The 18,279-nt window shown below is 39.7% G+C and overlaps 1 protein-coding gene and 1 long non-coding RNA gene across 3 annotated transcripts in view; one reads left to right on the plus strand and one right to left on the minus strand.

Moving 5' to 3' along the window:
• The window catches only part of PAPOLG (poly(A) polymerase gamma), a 29,598-nt gene extending 25,199 nt beyond the window's left edge, over positions 1-4,399 (minus strand). For both annotated transcript variants that reach the window (XM_082746714.1, XM_082746715.1), the window contains exons 1-2: positions 4,135-4,399; positions 1,118-1,279 (exon numbers count right to left, since the gene is read on the minus strand). In XM_082746714.1, coding sequence (XP_082602840.1) covers positions 1,118-1,279; positions 4,135-4,151 — 179 coding nt within the window. In that variant the 5' untranslated portion in view covers positions 4,152-4,399. The remainder of the gene's footprint in view (positions 1-1,117; positions 1,280-4,134) is intronic.
• The window catches only part of LOC309872508, a 42,042-nt gene continuing 27,564 nt past the window's right edge, over positions 3,802-18,279 (plus strand). Inside the window, exon 1 of the long non-coding RNA XR_014315919.1 lies at positions 3,802-3,957. This is a non-coding gene — a long non-coding RNA (uncharacterized lncRNA). The remainder of the gene's footprint in view (positions 3,958-18,279) is intronic.

Genomic DNA, 18,279 nt, shown 5'->3' on the forward strand with positions numbered 1-18,279 from the left:
TCTGCTTGCCTCTCTGTCTACTTGTGATCTCTCTCTCTATCGAATGAATAAATAAAATCTTTTAAAAAAAAGAAAAAAACATTACTTAAAAACAGCAGTTTGATATTAAACCAAACTTTCAACCAATAGCATATCTAAATCCACATTAAAAAAAAGAAGAAAGAAGAAAAGTAGAGTTTAGACATCTCAAGGAAAACATATGAAAAATGGAATTCCTGAGATGTCCAAACTTGCTTTTCCCTCAGCTTTCTCCGGGTAATGGAACTCTATCCCTTGAGGTGCTAAGATCCAAAACCTTGGCATCATCCTTAACCTCTGTCTCTCACATATATTCCAGTCATTAAACCTTACCTTTAAAATATATCCAGAATTCTATTTCTTATCATCTCCACTAATATCCCCCTTAATATAACCCTCCATCCTTTCCTCCCTGAGTTTTTATCATAGCCTCCTAACCAGTCTCCTGACTTGTGCCCTCAATCCCTCTCAGGCTATTCTCAATATAGCAGCCAGAGTGACTGCGTTAAAACATGAGTAAATCATGTTAATCTTCTGCTCAAAAACCTAATGGCTTCTGATTTCACTCAGACTAAAAGCCAAAACTTATACAGTGACTTACAAGGTCCTAAGTGACCTAGCTCTCCCTCCAAGCAACTTCCCACCTCAAGTTCTTTGAGCCCACATTCACCCGTTTACTTACTTTTCTCTGGATACCCAGGTTACCTTACTAGGTAATTCCTTACATATAGCAGGTACACTCCTGCCTCTCATCTTCTGCTAGAGTGCTCTTCCCTCAGGTATCTATATGGTTCCCTCTCTCACTTTGAAATTTTTCCTTAAATGTCAATAAGGCCTTTCAAATAACCTCCACTTCCAGCTTCATTTTTCTCAGCAGCATATGTCATCTGTAACATTCTGTTTATTTTATTTATCTGGCTTATTGTCAGTCTTTTCCTATAACCTCCACCTAAAAAATAAGCTCTAAGTGGGCCAAAATTTCTCTTCATTTTGTCATTTTTTTGCATCCCTTGGCAGGGGCATGGGAAGTACTTTACATTTGCAGAATTAATGATTAAATAACGTACTATGAAATATTTTGCATTTTTAAATGACATACCTGTGGTTCAATTCTTCCTCATCTTCAAACACTCCAAATGGTTTCATAGCATCAATTAATTTCTGTGTGTAAATATGATCAATTTCTTTGGGACATGCCAAACTAATTGGAGAAGTGATTCCATAATGCTTTTGTTGACGCTGGCTGTCCAGCATGGTGTTTCTGTTCAAGAAAAATGAAACAGAAAAAAATTTAAAGTATCATATCATACTGATATAGTTAATCTCTCAATACACTCATTAATTTAGCTACCTTAAAAGTTTACTTAGTATTAACAGTTGCAGCAGGCGTTTTTTTTTTAAGGGGAAAAAAGGGTATTTTGTGTTTATTTTGATGAAGGGCTATTCATACTGCCTCCAGCTTTCATGGTTAGGATGTCTTTTCAAGCCAAAAGCAGCATGTGTTGGCATCAGGACAACTGTGCCAGCACCACTTAGCTCAAATGCAAAAAGCCTGAATGGGAGCTGGGCCAGGGCCACCTCCACTACACCCTGTGGACTTAAGTCAAGTACCATCTATATTCAATCTTTGAAAAGCAGTCAGCCACTTGAAAGAAAGCTCTGAGTAATAACAATGTTCTTTCCCCCTCAGGAAAGAAACAAAAACATCCCATTAGAAGGTCCTTGTGAAATATCCTGGCTTTTAAAAAGAAATCGCGACTCTATTTGTCCTTTAGAAACTTATATTAACATCCTTTGCTCAAATCAAAATTTATAGTCCTAACATTTTGTAACTCTAATTGTCCTCTTCATTTAGATTGGTACTCAGACCATTTTCACACTAAATAACTACGACATTCTTTATACTTTTATCGGTACAATACAAGCCAACCTCCAAAACATTCTAGCTATCAGGAAATTATAGTCTTGAATAAAGTACAATCTCTTTCAATAATTTCCAAATAAATTTTGGGACCAACATGGGTTAGTAAAACTTTTTATTTTGCTAAGAAAGTAAAGCAAAAATAAACATACGCAATAACCAACTAAACCTACCATCTATCTTCACCATTAGATGCTGAGGACCATTAACAACGGTAAGAATGTAATCTCAAAATATAAAAGAAGTCTTTTAAATGAATAAATTAGCACAAAAATAATTAATAATAATAATAATAATAATAAATAACACACAAAAATACAGTAGTGATTATTTTTTAATTTTTAACTGGTCAAAAATCTTATTGCTACGAAGTTCTTAGGCATGCTCTTTAGCTAAAGATTTCATTAGGTAAGGAGGGAGAATCAAATGGAAGATAAAATAACCTATATATCCTCTGAAAGGATTCAAAGAAACAAAAGGGAAACACCAATACCAGTGACTTTAATTTCTTTCTGGTATTAATCTTCCTGTGGAACAAACAAAATTTCAATTAGCTATTTCAAGTAACTTCTTTTTAAAGATTTAGCTTTTTGCCTCTAAGAGAGCTATTTTAGTATTGTCTGTGTGTGTTTAAATATGTATGGTAAATGGATGGGACAGACTGATTATAAGTGCCATTTTACAGGTAAGCACCCAAGATCCAAGAGATAGGAAGAGCCAAAATCTGAACTCCAAGACCGAAGATCTTTCTACCACTCCATTCTCCCTTCAACAAATACATCTGTTCTGCTACTATGATCTTGGGTCCCCCTTTCTTATCTATGTGATGAAAAAATTGGTTATCAAGCTTCCTACCCTACCGGTACTAGATAGCGCATAAATTCCAAATCTATGGTTCTGAACCTCCCTCATCTGGAGGGGAATAGGAGGGAAAGCCGACCAAAAGAATCCCACATTCCCTTCAACTCATCAATTTCACTTATAAGTAAACACCCTAGAGAAATTCTAGTACAAGTATACAAGGAAACATGTACAAGATTGTTCACTGCCATACTGTAACAGTAAACACTCAGAAACAACCTCCAACAGTCACTAACAGAAAAGGGACTAAGCTAAAGTGTATCCCTACAATGGAATACAATACAGTCGTTAAGATGAATTAATGAGAGTTGAAAATATTAACACGGACAAAGTTCAAAGATACTATGTTGCACTACAGAAGTTGCAAAATGACAAGTATGAAACCAGCTATAAAAAGCTTAAAAACAAGTAAAACAATGCCATTATTATGGACACTTAAATATGTTGTAATAGCATTTTTTAAAAAGCAGTAATAAACATCAAGTTCAAGACTGTGTGGAACTCTGGGAAGAGAGGTGAATGGAATAGGAGGAGGTAAGAGAATGCTTAAAACGGTATCTGTAATGCTTGAGTTCTTTTAAATAAAGATATGTATGTACACACACACCCCCACACACATAAAGAATTCTATGCTTTGGGAATAGAATGAATGGTGGCTACACAAATGATGATTATGTTATTCTCTGCATTTTTCTGGTTAAATTAAATAATTTCCTAATAAACCAAAATATTAGGAGCGACAACAAAATCCTGCCAAACACGGAAACCGTTTCTGACTTATCAAAGTGTGAGCAGGAGGTATAGACCGCTAGTAGATATACGGTGGGTCGGTGGGGGAAGCTTGGGAGGGCGAAAAGATCCTAGCTTTTTATTAAAACGAAACGCATGGGCTGGGATAGGTCATTCACTCCTGAAGACCAGGAGACAGCCGGTCCGGAGGGAGGAGGGGGAGGTAGGGGGATGGTATTTGCGCCAATGCAGACAGGAGCAGAGACGGGCTCAGACAGTGCTGGGGGCAGGAGAGTGACCGACAATTTCTCCCCGCGGACACCCGCGTCTCTCCCGCCGCTCCCCCGTCTGGGGGCGTCATCCAAGGTGGGACAGGAGAAGGCAGATGGGGACTCCAGGAGTCCCCGAGTCTGTGCAGGGGTGGCCAGGTGAGCCGCCGGGTGTAGGGGAGGTGCCCTTGCCGACCGGCCAGAAGCGGGGAAGGAGACCACTCGGGCGAGCTCCGGGCAAGGCGCGAGGGGAGGGAACGGACACCGGGTCCCGGGCCGACCACCCCAACCCACCCCTCTCTGCTTCGCCCCCAACCGCCGTCCCCCACCACTTACGCAGACATCTCTTTCATCGCTTCCTGCGTCTCCCACACCGGCGAGTATCTTTCTCTCTGGAGTCAAGTTCTTGCTCTTCCCTTCTCCTCTTGTCGACTTTCCCCCGGTCGCTTGTAGCTCGCTTGCTCGCTCACTTTCTCACTTACTACGGCCGAGGCATCCAACCGAGTAGTGAAAACACCACAAAACCGGCTCTATTTATGACAATACAGCGCGGCCGACGCCAATATGGCGCCGCTTCCCAGCCTGCCCCTCGCCCGCTGCGGCCCCGCCCCTGGAGGCCTGGACCCGCCCTCGACCCCGCCCCCTCCTCCTTTGGGTCCCGGGAGGCTTCGGTGGCCCCGCCCACAGGGGGCGCGAGCTCTGGCTGCAAACGCCGGTCGAAAGGGAGCGTTTCGTCCCCTCCTTTGTCCGTGGGACTGTCAATCCAAGCAAACCGCTTGGAATGTGATTAGGAACATATTTTCCTTGTTTCACTAATGAAAGACTATGTTTTTTAAAAGATCACAACCTTGCCTAGCAAATACTAGTTTAACTCTTCCGTTATCTTTCACCTTTAATTAGTCATAATCATACGTAATCAATCAACTCGTGGAGATTTTGTCGTGATAGGGTCACACCAAGGAACGTGTGACTTTACAATCATCCCAGGGAAAACCAAGCTTGTAAATGGGAGGCTAATCTGTTCATTTCATCTCTACCTCCCCCTGATTTATGACATTCTGGCAGTTGAGGTGGGGGTTGAAAGGACAATCGCTAGCAGTTTGCGATAGGAGGATTAATCCAAGAAATAATTTAATATACTAAATCATTACAAAGAAAAGGATGTCAAGAAGCTGCCTTTTCTCGGAATGTGACTCAGAGCCATAGAGGCGATTACTTATAAAATTATTCATTCATTCATTCATTCAAAAATATTTATTGAAAACCAAACGTTATTAGGCACCAGTGCTTTATGGAGCCTAAAACCAGATGTAATCTTTAACCTTACGAAGTTTGGAATTTAGTGAGGAAACAATCAAATATAAATGATATTCTTCTGTTGTAGAACTAAAAATACCTACTGTGTGTCAGGCACTAGGGATACTTAATTCCTGCCCTTCACAGTTCACAGTCTAGTGGAGGAGGACAAACATACACAGAGATCATTGAAATATAGCTGGGGCCAAGAGATTTGGGGAAGCTTAAAGAGGACCACCTATTGGAAGCTGAATCTGAAGACTTGATTAGACTCAGGCTAAACACTGCATCACACCAAGAGTCACATTATGAACCTCTGGTAATCTCATCATTGATGATAGTAAGATTGACCACAGGGTTTATGTGCTGATAGTCATCTTGGAACTACATAGTAATCTGTGGGGTGATAACTTTGACACTAGGTGAATATCCTGATGTCCAGCCACCATTCACCTAATGGTTTCATCACCTGTTGATAATATTACCTTAATTATTTCCTTAGGGGTTGCAAATTGTGAGTTTCCAACTCTGTCTACATTTATAGGGGGCATTTTTCTGGAGAGAAGAGCTTTTCCTCATTGACTAGGACTATTAGGTTATTCTGCAATATGATTCCTACTGCAAAGGAAAAACAGTCCTTTCCCTTCCAGAGTTAAGAACTTGAACTTGGTATAATGGCCACCTCCAAAGAAGTTCTTACTTGTTTGCTTGCTTATTTTATTCCTTTTTTGTTGTTGTTATTTAATGGCCACCTTCAAAGAAGTTCTTATTTATTTGCTAGCTTATTTTATTCCTTTTTTTAATATGTTGGCATATTTCAATTACAGTCATGGTTCTTTTGATGCTAAAATTGGCCCAACTTTGCTCTTTGGGTTCCTCTGTCAAGCTGGTTCCTTGGCTAGTATTAAAAAAAAAAATTATTTTTAAATCAGTATGATAGCTTGGAAAGTGGTATTTCTTTGTGGTTTCACACATCCCTGATCAGTGGTATATCACTGGCCATTTATATTTCTTACTCAGGGAATTCAAATGTTTTGTCCATTTCCCTTGTAGCATAACTGTCTTTACACCAGTAATCCAGATTCGCCCCTACAAATGAAATATTCTCATGACTTATTGCTTGTCTCTTTCAGCTGCAACCTCCCTTTGCTTGAGTTTTTCCTTCTGATCATCTCTTGCTCTAGAATGAGCTTAAAATAGCTTATTCAGAAAAGAGGTGCATTTTCCTAGTTTTGGCATATTTGAAAACATGTCCTTCAAAGCTTAGTAGATGGTGCTTTATTGTTACCTGGTGAGTCTTAAACACTTGTAAAATTCTTATTTTTGAAGTTTAAAAATTCTGTTCAGATAGGCCTTTGTATGATTGTCTTTTCCCTAAAATGTGTTTCGAACATAATAAACATCAAATTTTTTTTCTGAGTACTTTTTAAAAGATCATATTAAGTCCTTTTTTCTTTTTTTTTACTTTAAAAATTGCTTCTGTTCCATCCATCAGTCAGCTCTTTTGTTTGTTTGTTCAGGTAAACAGAATTGCAACTTGGGAAAATGTTAACATGTTCATGCAAGTAATTCAGGGTAAAAATCTTTAAAAATTATTATTTTAGCTTTTTAAACATCAATTGGGCTGCCTGTAGAACAAGTAGGGCATATTGGTCTTCCTCACCAGCTCATCCTCAGAACTTAAGTGTTTAATAAAGATTTGTTGAGGGAATTGATTTCCAGTATTATTTTCCCTTATGTCTTTATTCATCTCATCATCTCTTCATCTTTTTGTCCCAATTGGTAGACAATCTCCACTTTTCCTTTTGTCTCTAAGTTAATATTCTGAATGTTATGTAAGTATTCCATTGGAAAGCTTTCATCTCTGAACCACCTTTATTAACTCAAAGCATTTCCTTTACCTGGCAGATGGTTGTAGCAGAGTATTGTTCACACTGGTCATCAGCAGGTTATGACTAATACCTATTAAAATATAACTTAAAGAGTATGGTACTTCAGGTAGGATCATCCAGAAATGACCTTGGGGACTGAGGCTGGGGAGGCCCACATATTGTGCCAGAAATAACTAGGGTTTACCCTTCTACCAGCAGGAGCGGCTGTGCCCACACTCAGCTTCCCAGGAGGGCTTTTACCCCTTGCAAAAGGGGCTACAACTTCTTAAGGGCTCCTGAGATCCCCAGGTGTTGGGCAGCTAGCCTCTAAGCTCAGTTACCCTGGCTCTGAATTCTAACGAGGCTGCTTTCTCACAAGTTTACTCTAAGAAGATACCACCTTGGGGACATGTTCTTCCATCGGAACACACAGAACGCCTAGCCATAGCATCCCTCTCTCTGGGATGTTTGGAAAACCCTAGACTATGCTATCTTCTCTTTCTGACTCTTGGCTTATAATTTCCCCCATTAACGCCTGTTCCTTAACTTAAGCTGAATGACCATGTGGAATTCACCCTAAGCCCTGTCTTGTGGTAGGTAGTGACCACGCAGAGACTCCTACCCACGTTGAACAACAAAAATAAAGTAGGTGGTTGAATTTGCTGTCAATGAATTCATGTCGAGTCCTGCTCAGTTGATTTTGAACAAATAGGAGTTGGAAGTTTTCAGAAATTGACATGGGTCATGTTACAAAGTGCCTTTTTGATTCCACTCCCCACCCTGACCTCCAATTCCAGAGATGGAGCCTTCAGGAGGTAATTAGATCACAAGAGTAGAGCCTTCATGATGAGATTATGCGCTTAAAACGAGAGGGGAGAGTGCTTGCTTCTGTCTTTGGTCCCTGCAATACAAGGTTACAGTGAGAAGACAGCCATCTGTAAAACCAGGAAGAGGGCTCTTATCAGACACTGAATCTGCCACTACCTTAATCTTGTACTTCCCAGCTTCCGGAATTGTGAGATACAAATATCTGTGTTTTAAGCCTCCCAGTGTATGGTCTTGTTACAGCAGACCAAACTAATTAAGACAGATCCCAACCAAATTATTAATAGTAGGACATCAGATCCTGATAAAGAGGAAAGAAGCTGGCAGTAATGATATCTCAAAAATGTAGAATCATTTTGTTATAGAATTGTGCGGGGGGTGGCAGAGAAGAATGGGGAATGTAGTCCTAGTGAAGCTTCATCTCTACCACTGTGTGCAGTTTCTTTGGGAAAAGGACCTTACTCTTTAAGGTCTTGTGCTTGGATAGCTAATTGATGCCCTGTTGGGGCCTCAGCCCATCACCGAGGATGTCTCAGAGGGACAGGCACCCAAGCATTGCCCTTTCTAACAGACCTCTCAAACTTCTTTGCTTTCAGCCTTCTGTCACAGAGTGACATCTACTACTGCACGTTAGGGGTGTCAGAGGGCATCTTTTAGCATCTTCTGCTTACAACCATAATTTGTTGCCTGCTTGTAGAAGAAAGATTGCTTTCTGTGGTTCCACTTTATTTTGCTAGTAGTTTAAGTCCTCAGTGTTTTTAATGTGAAATATCTATTGCCAGTGCAGATATTTTGTTTGTACAATTTTTAAAGGAGATTTTATTCATTTATTTGACAGAGGGAGAGAGACCACAAACAGGGAGAGCAACAGGCAGAGGGTGAGGGAGAAGCAGGCTCCCCACAGAGCAGGGAACCTGATGTGGGGCTCAATCCCAGGACCCTGGGATCATGACCTGAGCGGAAGGCAGACGCTTAACCAACTGAGCCACCCTGGCACCTCTTGTTTGTATAATTTATTTTTTTTAATATGAATTTGATCCAAAGACAAGACAAGGCAGGTACATGTTCGTTTCTCTGTATCTAGAATAATATGTAAAGTCCTGGATATGCTTTAAGCAATTCAAGAGTCCATTGATTAGATGAGTTTGCTCTGGAGAGCAATTCCAAGTATCTGGATTTTCATGGTTTATGTTTGTGGGGTGAGGTCCCCTGTGTTTCCAAGTTTTTCTTGCATTATAAAACCTGTTAGCTTCATTGGAAGAACCTAAACTCTATGCGTTTAGGAGTGGCAAACCAAACCAGGTAGCAATCTATGGCTTTCCTGGGATGCGGCTTAACTGCCTGAAGTTAGGGACCTCAGCAACCCCTCCCAGCTGTTTCTCTCCTACATGTTCGGAAAGGCAGGAAAAGTCTTTACGCCAATTTAAAAACTTCTTCCTAGAGCTCGGGGGATTAACATATAAACTCGGTGGACAGAGCATGTAGGTTTCCTGCTTCTCTCCAAATTGAAGGCAGGATTAATTACGGTCCTCACCTGTTCCTGAACCAGGTCGGTAATGGATCCTGGCTGTGCGCTCCCTGAAGCAGCTCTTATCCACAGTTCTCTGCCGACTCCCCGGCTTTGATCAGCCCATTCCCTCTCAGCAGGCTAACACGGTAGCCACAGGACACAAGTGCTTAGTTTACAATCATGTTAATTTTGCTTTTTGTTTGTCTTTAGCAGTTGGAGATTAATGAGTAAAGAGGGTGTTTAAATTTTCAACCAGCCTTCTTTTAATCACTTGGCCGCATTGTTGCTGGCAGTTTTACTACTTTGATTTCCTGAATCGATCAGGTATATAGTTTCCTTGTCCAGTGTCAGGTACAATGCAGGAAAAGACAGTCCTACCAAGAATAGCTGCTGCTCTGGATTTCACGAAAGTCTCTGGTGACAATTCTTTAGGTTCTTTGTCATGATTTGTCATAGCATTTTGTTGCTGAATGCATCCCTCGCATTTTAAATAAATTAGGAATGCTTCCAAAGTATTTTATTTTATTTTTTTACAAAGGATGCTGCTATGCTCATTCTTCGTAGCTACGGAATCAAAATAGCCTTTATCTGATGGAATGGTGAAAATTAATTCAGATTTTGGAGTAAATTCTTTAGATGAGGTAGTTGCTACTCCGAGCTCCTAATTCTGTCTTCTGAACTGAGGAACACAGACTCCATTCCACTGCAGCTTTTCTTCAATGTGAGCTTCTGTCATGTACACAAATATGCTGGACCTTGATGATTCTCTCTCAAAGAGGCTTCATATCAAAGAAATCCCCTTCAGGTCTAATATTTTGCAATGCAGTTTCGTATACATAGCGTTATGTATACGAATAACGCTATGCCTCATTCCTGGCAGTAAGAGACATGATAGCTTTGCTTTAACATAGTGATGATATTTCTTGCTTGCCTTTTTTTTAAAAAAGATTTTATTTTATTTTTATTTAAATTAATTAATGTATAGTGTATTATTAGTTTCAGAGGTAGAGTTCAGTGATCTGTCAGTCTTATATAACACCCACTGCTCATCGTATCCCATGACCTCCTTAATGTCCATCACCCAGTTACCCCAGACCCTGCTCTTCTCCCCTCCAGCAACCCTCAGCTTGTTTCCTATGATTAAGGGAGATGGTTTGTCTCCCTCTCTGATCTCATCACGTTTTATTTTTCCTTCCCTTCCCCGGTGATCCTCTGTTTTGTTTCTTAATTTCCACACATGAGTGAAAGTGTATGATGATTGTCTTTTTCTGGTTGACTTATTTTGCTTAGCATAATACCATCTAGTTCCATCCACGTTGTTGCAAATGGCAAGATTTCAATTTTTCAATGGCTGAATAGTATTCCATTGCCACATCTTCTTTATCCATTCATCTGTCAACAGACATCTGGGCTTTTTCCGTAGTTTGGCTATTGTGGATATTGCTGCTATAAATTGAATCACTACATTTGTAACTTGGGGGGTAAATATCCAGTGTGCAATTGCTGAGTCATAGGGTGGCTCTATTTTCAACTTTCTGAGGAACCTCTATACTGTTTTCCAGAGTGACTGCAACAGCTTGCATTCCACCAACAGTGTAAGAGATGCATCCTTGCCAGCATCTGTCGTTTCCTGACTGTTATTTCTCTGCATCCTTGCCAACATCTGTCATTTCCTGATTTGTTAATTTTAGCCATTTTGATTGGGTGAGGTGGTATCTCCTTGTGGTTCTGAGTTTATTTTCCTGATACTGAGTGATGCTGAGCATTTTCTCATGTATCTCTTTGCCATTTGCATGTCTTCTTTGGAGAAATGTCTGTTCATGGCTTCTACCCATTTCTTGATTTGATTATTTGTTCTTTGGATGCTGAATTCGATAAGTTCTTTATAGATTTTGAATACTAGCCCTTTATCTGATATGACATTTGCAAATATCTTCTCCCATTCTGTCAGCTGTCTTTTGGTTTTGACGACTATTTCCACTGCTGTGCAAAAGCTTTTTATCTTGAAGTCTCCACAGTTCATTTTTGCCTTTGTTTCCCTTGCCTTTAGAGATGTGTCTAGCAAGAAGTTGCAGCCTATGTTCTCCTCCAGGATTTTGATGGATTCCTGTCTCACACTGAGGTCTTTCATCCATTTTGAGTCTATTTTTGTGTGTGGTGTGAAGAAATGGTCTGGTTTCATTCTCCTGCATGTGGCTGTCCAATTTCCCCAACACCATTTGTTGAAGATACTGTCTTTTTTCCATTGGATATTCCTTCCTGCTTTGTCAAAGATTAGTTGACCATAAAGTTGAGGGTCCATTCCTAGGTTCTCTTTTCTGTTCCACTGATCTATGTGTCTGTTTTTGGGCCAGTACCATACTGTCTTGATGATTACAGCTTTGTAATAGAATTTGAAATCTGAAATTGTTGTGCCTCCACCTTTGGTTTTCTTTTTTCATCATTCCTCTGGCTATTTGAGGTCTTTTCTGGTTCCATACAAATTTTAGGATTATTTGTTCCAGCTCTGTGAAAAAAAGTTGATGGTATTTTGATAGCAATTGCTTTGAATGTATAGATTGCTCTAGGCAGCATAGACTTTTTTTTTTTAAAGATTTTATTTATTTATTTGACAGAGATCACAAGTAGGCTGAGAGGCAGGCAGAGAGAGGAAGGGAAGCAGGCTCCCCGCTGAGCAGAGAGCCCGATGCAGGGCTTGATCCCACGACCCTGCGATCATGACCTGAGGTGAAGGCAGAGGCTTTAACCCACTGAGCCACCCAGGTGCCCCATCTCGGCAGCATAGACGTTTTAACAATATTTGTTCTTCCAATCCATGAATATGAAAGGTTTTGCCATTTCTTTATGTCTTCTTCAATTTCTTTTTTTTTTTTTAAAGATTTTATTTATTTATTTGACAGACAGAGATCATAAGTAGGCAGAGAAGCAGGCAGAGAGAGAGAGAAGTGGAAGCATGCTCCCCACCAAGCAGAGAGCCTGATGCGGAACTCAATCCCAGGACCCTGGGATCATGACCTGAGCCAAAGGCAGAGGCTTTAACCCACTGAACCAGGCACCCTTCAGTTTCTTTCACAAGTGTTTTATAGTTTTCTGAATATACATCGTTTATCTCTTTGGTTAGGTTTATTCCTCGGCATCTTCTGGGTTTTGGTGCAATTATAAATAGGATCGATTCGTTAATTTCTTTCTTCTGTCTTGTTGTTAGTGTGTAGAAATGCAACTGATTTCTATGCATTGATTTATATCCTACCACTTTGCTGAATTCCTGTATGAATTCTAGCAATTTGGGGGTAGAGTTTTTGGGATTTTTCACACAGAGTATCATGTCTTCTGCAAAGAATGAAAGTTTAACTTCTTTGCCTATTCGGGTGCCTTTTATTTCTTTTTGTTGTCTGACTGCTGAGGCTAGGACTTCTAGTACTATGTTGAACAACAGTGGTGAGAGTGGACATCCTTGTCATGTTCCTGAGCTTAGGGAAAGAGCTCTCAGACTTTCCCATTGAGGATGATATTTGCTGTGGGCTTTTCATATATGGCTTTTATAATATTGAGGTATGCTCCCTCTATCCTTACACTGTGGAGAATTTTAACCAAGAAATTGTACTGTATTTTGTCACATGCTTTCCTGTATTTATTGAGAGGATCATATGGGTCTTATCCTTTCTTTCATTAATGTGGGGTATCACATTGATTGATTTGCAGATGATGAACCATCCTTGCAGCTCAGGACTAAACCTACCTGGTCGTCGTGAAATCCTTTTAATGTACGGTTGGATCCTATTGACTAGTATCTTGGTGAGAATATTTTCATCCATGTTCCCTAGGAATATTGTTCTGTAATTCTCCTTTTTGGTGGAATCTTTGCCAGTTTTGGGGATCAAGGTAATGCTGACCTCATAGAGTGAGTTTGGAAGTTTTCCTCCCATTTCTATTTTTTGAAACAGCTTCAGAAGAATAGATATTAATTATTCTTTAAATGTTTGGCAGAATTCCCCTGGGAAGCTGTCTGGCCCTGGACTCTTGTTTGTAGGGAGATTTTTGATTACTGCTTCAGTTTCCTTGCTGGGTGTGGGTCTATTCAGGTTTTCTATTGCTTCCTATTTCAGTTTTGGTAGTTTAGACATTTCTAGGAATGCATCCATCTTCCAGATTGCCTTATTTGTTGGCATATTGTTATACATAATATGTTCTTATAATTGTATTTCTTTGGTGTTGGTTATGATCTCCCCTCTATCGTTCATGATTTTATTAATTTAGGTCCTTTCTCTTTTCTTTTTGATAAATCTGGTCAGGGGCTTATCAGTCTTATTCTTTCAAAGAGTTCGTTCCTAGTTTCCTTGATCTGTTCCCCTCATTGTTTTTTGATTTCTATATCATTGATTTCTGCTTTAATCTTTATTAATTCTCTTCTCCTACTTGGTTTAGGATTTATTTGTGTTCTTTCTCCAGCTCCTTTAGGTGTAGGGTTAGGCTGTGTATTTGAGAACTTTCTTGTTTTTTGGGAAAGGCTTGTATTACTTGCTATATGCTTCCCTTTTAGGACTGCTTTTGCTGCATCCCAAAGGTTTTGAACAGTTGTGTTTTCATTTTCATTTGTTTCCATGATTTTTAAAAAATCTCCTTCCAGGGGCACCTGGGTGGCTCAGTGGGTTAAGCCACTGCCTTCGGCTCAGGTCATGATCTCAGGGTCCTGGGATCAAGTCCCGCATTGGGCTCTCTGCTCAGCGGGGAGCCTGCTTCCCTCTCTCTCTCTGCCTGCCTCTCAGTCTACTTGTGATTTCTCTCTGTCAAACAAATAAATAAAATCTTTAAAAAAAAAATCTCCTTCCATTTCCTGGTTGACCCATTTATTCTTTAGTAGGATTTTTTTTTTAACCTCCATGCATTTGTATTCTTGCCAAATTTTCTCTTGTGACTCAGTTCAAGTTTTAAAGCATTGTAGTATGAAGATATGCAGGGAATAATTCCAGTCTTTTGGTATTAGTCGAGACCTGATTTGTGACCCAGTATGTGATCTATTCTGGAGAATGTTCCATATACACTCAAGATAAATGTGTATCCTGCTGCTTTAGAACAGAATGCTCTGAATATATCTGTAAAGTCCATCTGGTCCAGTATGTCATTCAAAATCCTTGTTTCCTCGTTCATCTTCTGCTTTGATAATCGGTCTATTGCTATGACTGGGGTATTAAAGTCCCCTATATTATTGTATTATTATCAATGTGTTTCTTTAATTTTGTTATTAATTGGTTTATATAATTAGCTGCTTCCATGTTAGGGGCATAAATATTTATAATTTTTATATCTTCTTTTTGGATAGACACTTTAAGTATGATGTAGTATCCCTATACATCTCTTATAACAGTCTTTGGCTTAAAATTGAATTTTTCTAATGTAAGAATGGCTACCCCAGCTTTCTTCTGGTGTCCATTAGCATGATAAATAGTTCTCCATTCCCTCACTTTGAATCTGGAGGTGTCTTTAGGTCTAAAATGAATCTCTTTTAGGCAGCATATCAATGGGTCTTGCCTTTTTTTTTTTTTAATCCAATCTGATACCCTGTGTCTTTTGATTGGAGGAATTAGCCCATTTACATTCAGGGTAACTACTCAAAGATAATGAATTTAGTACCATTATATTACCTGTAAAGTCACTGCTTTTGTATGTTGTCTCTGTTCCTTTATGGTTTATGTTACTTTTGGTCCCTCTTTTCACTTAAAGGATCCCCTTTAATATTTCTTGCAAGCTTGGTTTAGTGATCACAGATTCTTTTAGTTTCTGTTTGTTCTGTAAATTCTTAATCTCTTTTATTCTGGTATACTTGGCTGCATATTTTTCTCATTTAACACCCTGAATATGTCATGCCAGTCCTTTCTGCTCTGCCAGTCCTCTGTGAATAGGTCTGCTGCCAGCCTTATGTTTCCACCTCTGTAGGTTAAGGACTTCTTATCCTGAGTTGTTTTCAGGATTTTCTTGTTGACGCTGAAATTTGAAAGCTTTGCTATTATATATCTAGTTGTTGACTTATTTTTATTGATATTTGAGAGGGATTCTCTGTGCCTCCTGGACTTGAATGTCTGTTTCCTTCCCCAGATTAGGGAAGTTCCCAGTTATAATCTGTACAAATATACCATCTCCCTCTTTTCTCTTTATCTCTTTATTTTATTTTATTTTATTTTATTTTTTTAATTTTTTATTTTTTATCTCTTTATTTTAATATTGTTTCACTTTATGGTATTTGTGATCTCTCGAATCCTCCCCTTGTGATCCAGTAGTTGTTTATCTCTCTTTTCTTCAGTGTCTCTATTCTCCATAATTTTATATTGAGATAATAGAGTCTATATCACTGATTCTCTCTTCTGCCTCATTTTTCGTAGCAGTTAAGCCTCCAGTATTGATTGCATCTTCAGTAATACCCTTTTGCATTTCAACCTGATTAGATTTTAGTTCTTTTATTTCTCCAGAAAGGGATTCTCTAGTGTATTCTCTGCTTTTTTCAAGCCCAGCTATTAGCTTTATAATCATTATTCTGAATTCTAGCTCTGACATCTTACTTATATTCATACTGATTAGGTCCCTGGCAGTTAGTACTGTCTTTTGTTCTCTTTTTTGAGGTGCATTTTCCCATCTTGTCATTCTGTCCAGAGAAGAACAGATGAAGGAGAAAACAAAATACTAAAATGGCAACAGTGACCACAGAGAAATATACCTCAGACAAATCAGAAGAGACCTGAAACCAAATAAATAAAATAAAATAAAATAAAAAGAATATAATCAGACAGGTGAGCAGAACAGAGCAATACACTGGAGCCTGGGTGTATTTTGGTCTGTTTATAAGAAGAGACTACACTTCAGAATTGTAAAGAAAGAAAAACACATAAATACAAAAATAAAATTAGATACATTGAAAGGACAGAATATACCTGTAAAAACGAAAATTAAAAAATATTTTTAAAAAGAGTTGATAAAATAGGAAATTTGTTGAAAAGGAAAGAGAAAAAGATTAAAATGAAAGCCTAAAGAATCATTAGAAAAAAACCCTATGAATTCTATATAATCTTTTCTCCTAACGCTGGAGTTTTGCAGTTCTCATTGATCAGTAAACTTGGTCTTGGCTGGATGTTCTTACTGATCTCCTGGGGGAGGGACTTGTTGCATTGATTCTCAAATGTATTTGCCCCAGGTGGAATTGCACCACCCTTGCCAGGGGCCAGGCTAAGTAGTCTGCTGAGTTTGCTTTCTGTTGCTTTTGTTCCCTGAAGGTGCTTCTGCACAGCTTTAAAGGACTAGAATGAAAATGGTGGCCTCCCAGTCTCTCACCCTGGAGGAGCTGAGAACTTGGGACTGCACTCCTCAATGCAGTCCATCACTCCTCAGGGAAAAGCAGTCCATCACTCCTCTGTCCTGGTCTCTGGCTGAGCTCCGTGCTCACCTAGCCTGTGACTGAGCGTTTCTATTTCAAGCGCTCAACACTGCTTTGGTCTCCAAACCTTGCAGACTTCTGTGGTGTGCATTTGTGCCATTCCTTGTGGGGAGGAAAGGGGGGGTCTGGAGGCAGCTCTGCTGCTTGTTGGGCATTTGCTCAAAGATAGGTTGCCTGACTGTGCTTTGATTTGCAATTTATGAGAACACTGAGCTAAGAGCCCTCTCCTGGGCTGTTTGCAGCCGGTTTCCCATGCCTTGGAACTCTGCCACACCCAGGCACCCCACCCCTGCCCCATTCTTTCTGTGACTCTGAGGATTCTGAGACCACACTGTCCCAATGAGGGTTCCATCCTGCTTCACCCTGAGTGCCTTTCAGACAGGGACATCCTTTACTGGAGCAGACTTCTTCTTCTTTTTTTTTAATTCATTTGATGGACAGAAATCAGAAGTAGGCTGAGAGGCAGGCAGAGAGAGAGGAGGAAGCAGGCTTCCTGCTGAGCAGAGAGCCAGATGGATGATGAATGCAGGACCCTGGGATCCCAGGACCCTGGGATCATGACCTGAGCCGAAGGCAGAGGCTTTAACCCACTGAGCCACCCAGGCGCCCCCCAGGAGCAGACTTCTAAAAGTTCTGATCTTGCACTCTGCTGCTGTATCACTTTCTAGTAGCTGGCTTACAGAGGCTCCCTCCCCTCCCCCATGGTTTTTCTTCCCATATATTGCCTTGGATTCACTTCTCCACATCTCCTGCCTTGCAGAAAGTGGTCACATTTCTATTTGTAGAACTGCAGCAACTCTTCTCTTAGATCTCTGTTGAGCACACAGGTGTTCAACATAATTTGATAGCTGAATTCCTGGGACCAGACAAAACTGAGGACTTAAGCTCCTCCACCATCTCGGACTCTCTCCTGAAAAATATTTCTTAAATAGGACACAAAAAGTGCACTAACCATGAAAGAAAAGATTGATAAGATGGATAAAATTCATACTAATAACATCTATTCACTAAAGATACCATTAAGAAGATGAAAAGGCAAGCCAAAGGATTTATATCCAGAATATATAGAGAACTGTTTCAGAGACACCTGGCTGGCTCAGTCAACAAAACATATGATTCTTGATCTCAGGCCATGAGTTTGAGCCCCAAGCTGGGTGTAGACTTCACCTAAAATGTTAAAAAAAATCATTCAGATCAGTAAGACAAAATATAGACCAGCTACTTTAAAAGGGATAAATGTTTGGACAGGTTTCACAAAATGACTACTAATACATGAAAAAGTACTGAAACTCACTAGCAATCAATAAAATTCAAATGAAAACAATAAAATGCACTGTACATTTCTACCAGAATGACTAACATTACAGACACTGACAATATCAACCACTGGCAAGGGTGTGGGGCTAGTGGGAACTCTCATACATTGAGGGGGTGGGGATGTAAGTTGAATGACTATGCCAGAAAACTCTTCCACAGCATATCCAATTGAATATACATGCACCCTGAGATCCAGCAATGTTATTCCTAAATATATGCCCTGCAGGAATGTGTTCAAA

The sequence above is a fragment of the Mustela nivalis genome, assembly GCF_964662115.1.
Source record: "Mustela nivalis genome assembly, chromosome: 8".
Lineage (NCBI taxonomy): Eukaryota > Metazoa > Chordata > Mammalia > Carnivora > Mustelidae > Mustela > Mustela nivalis.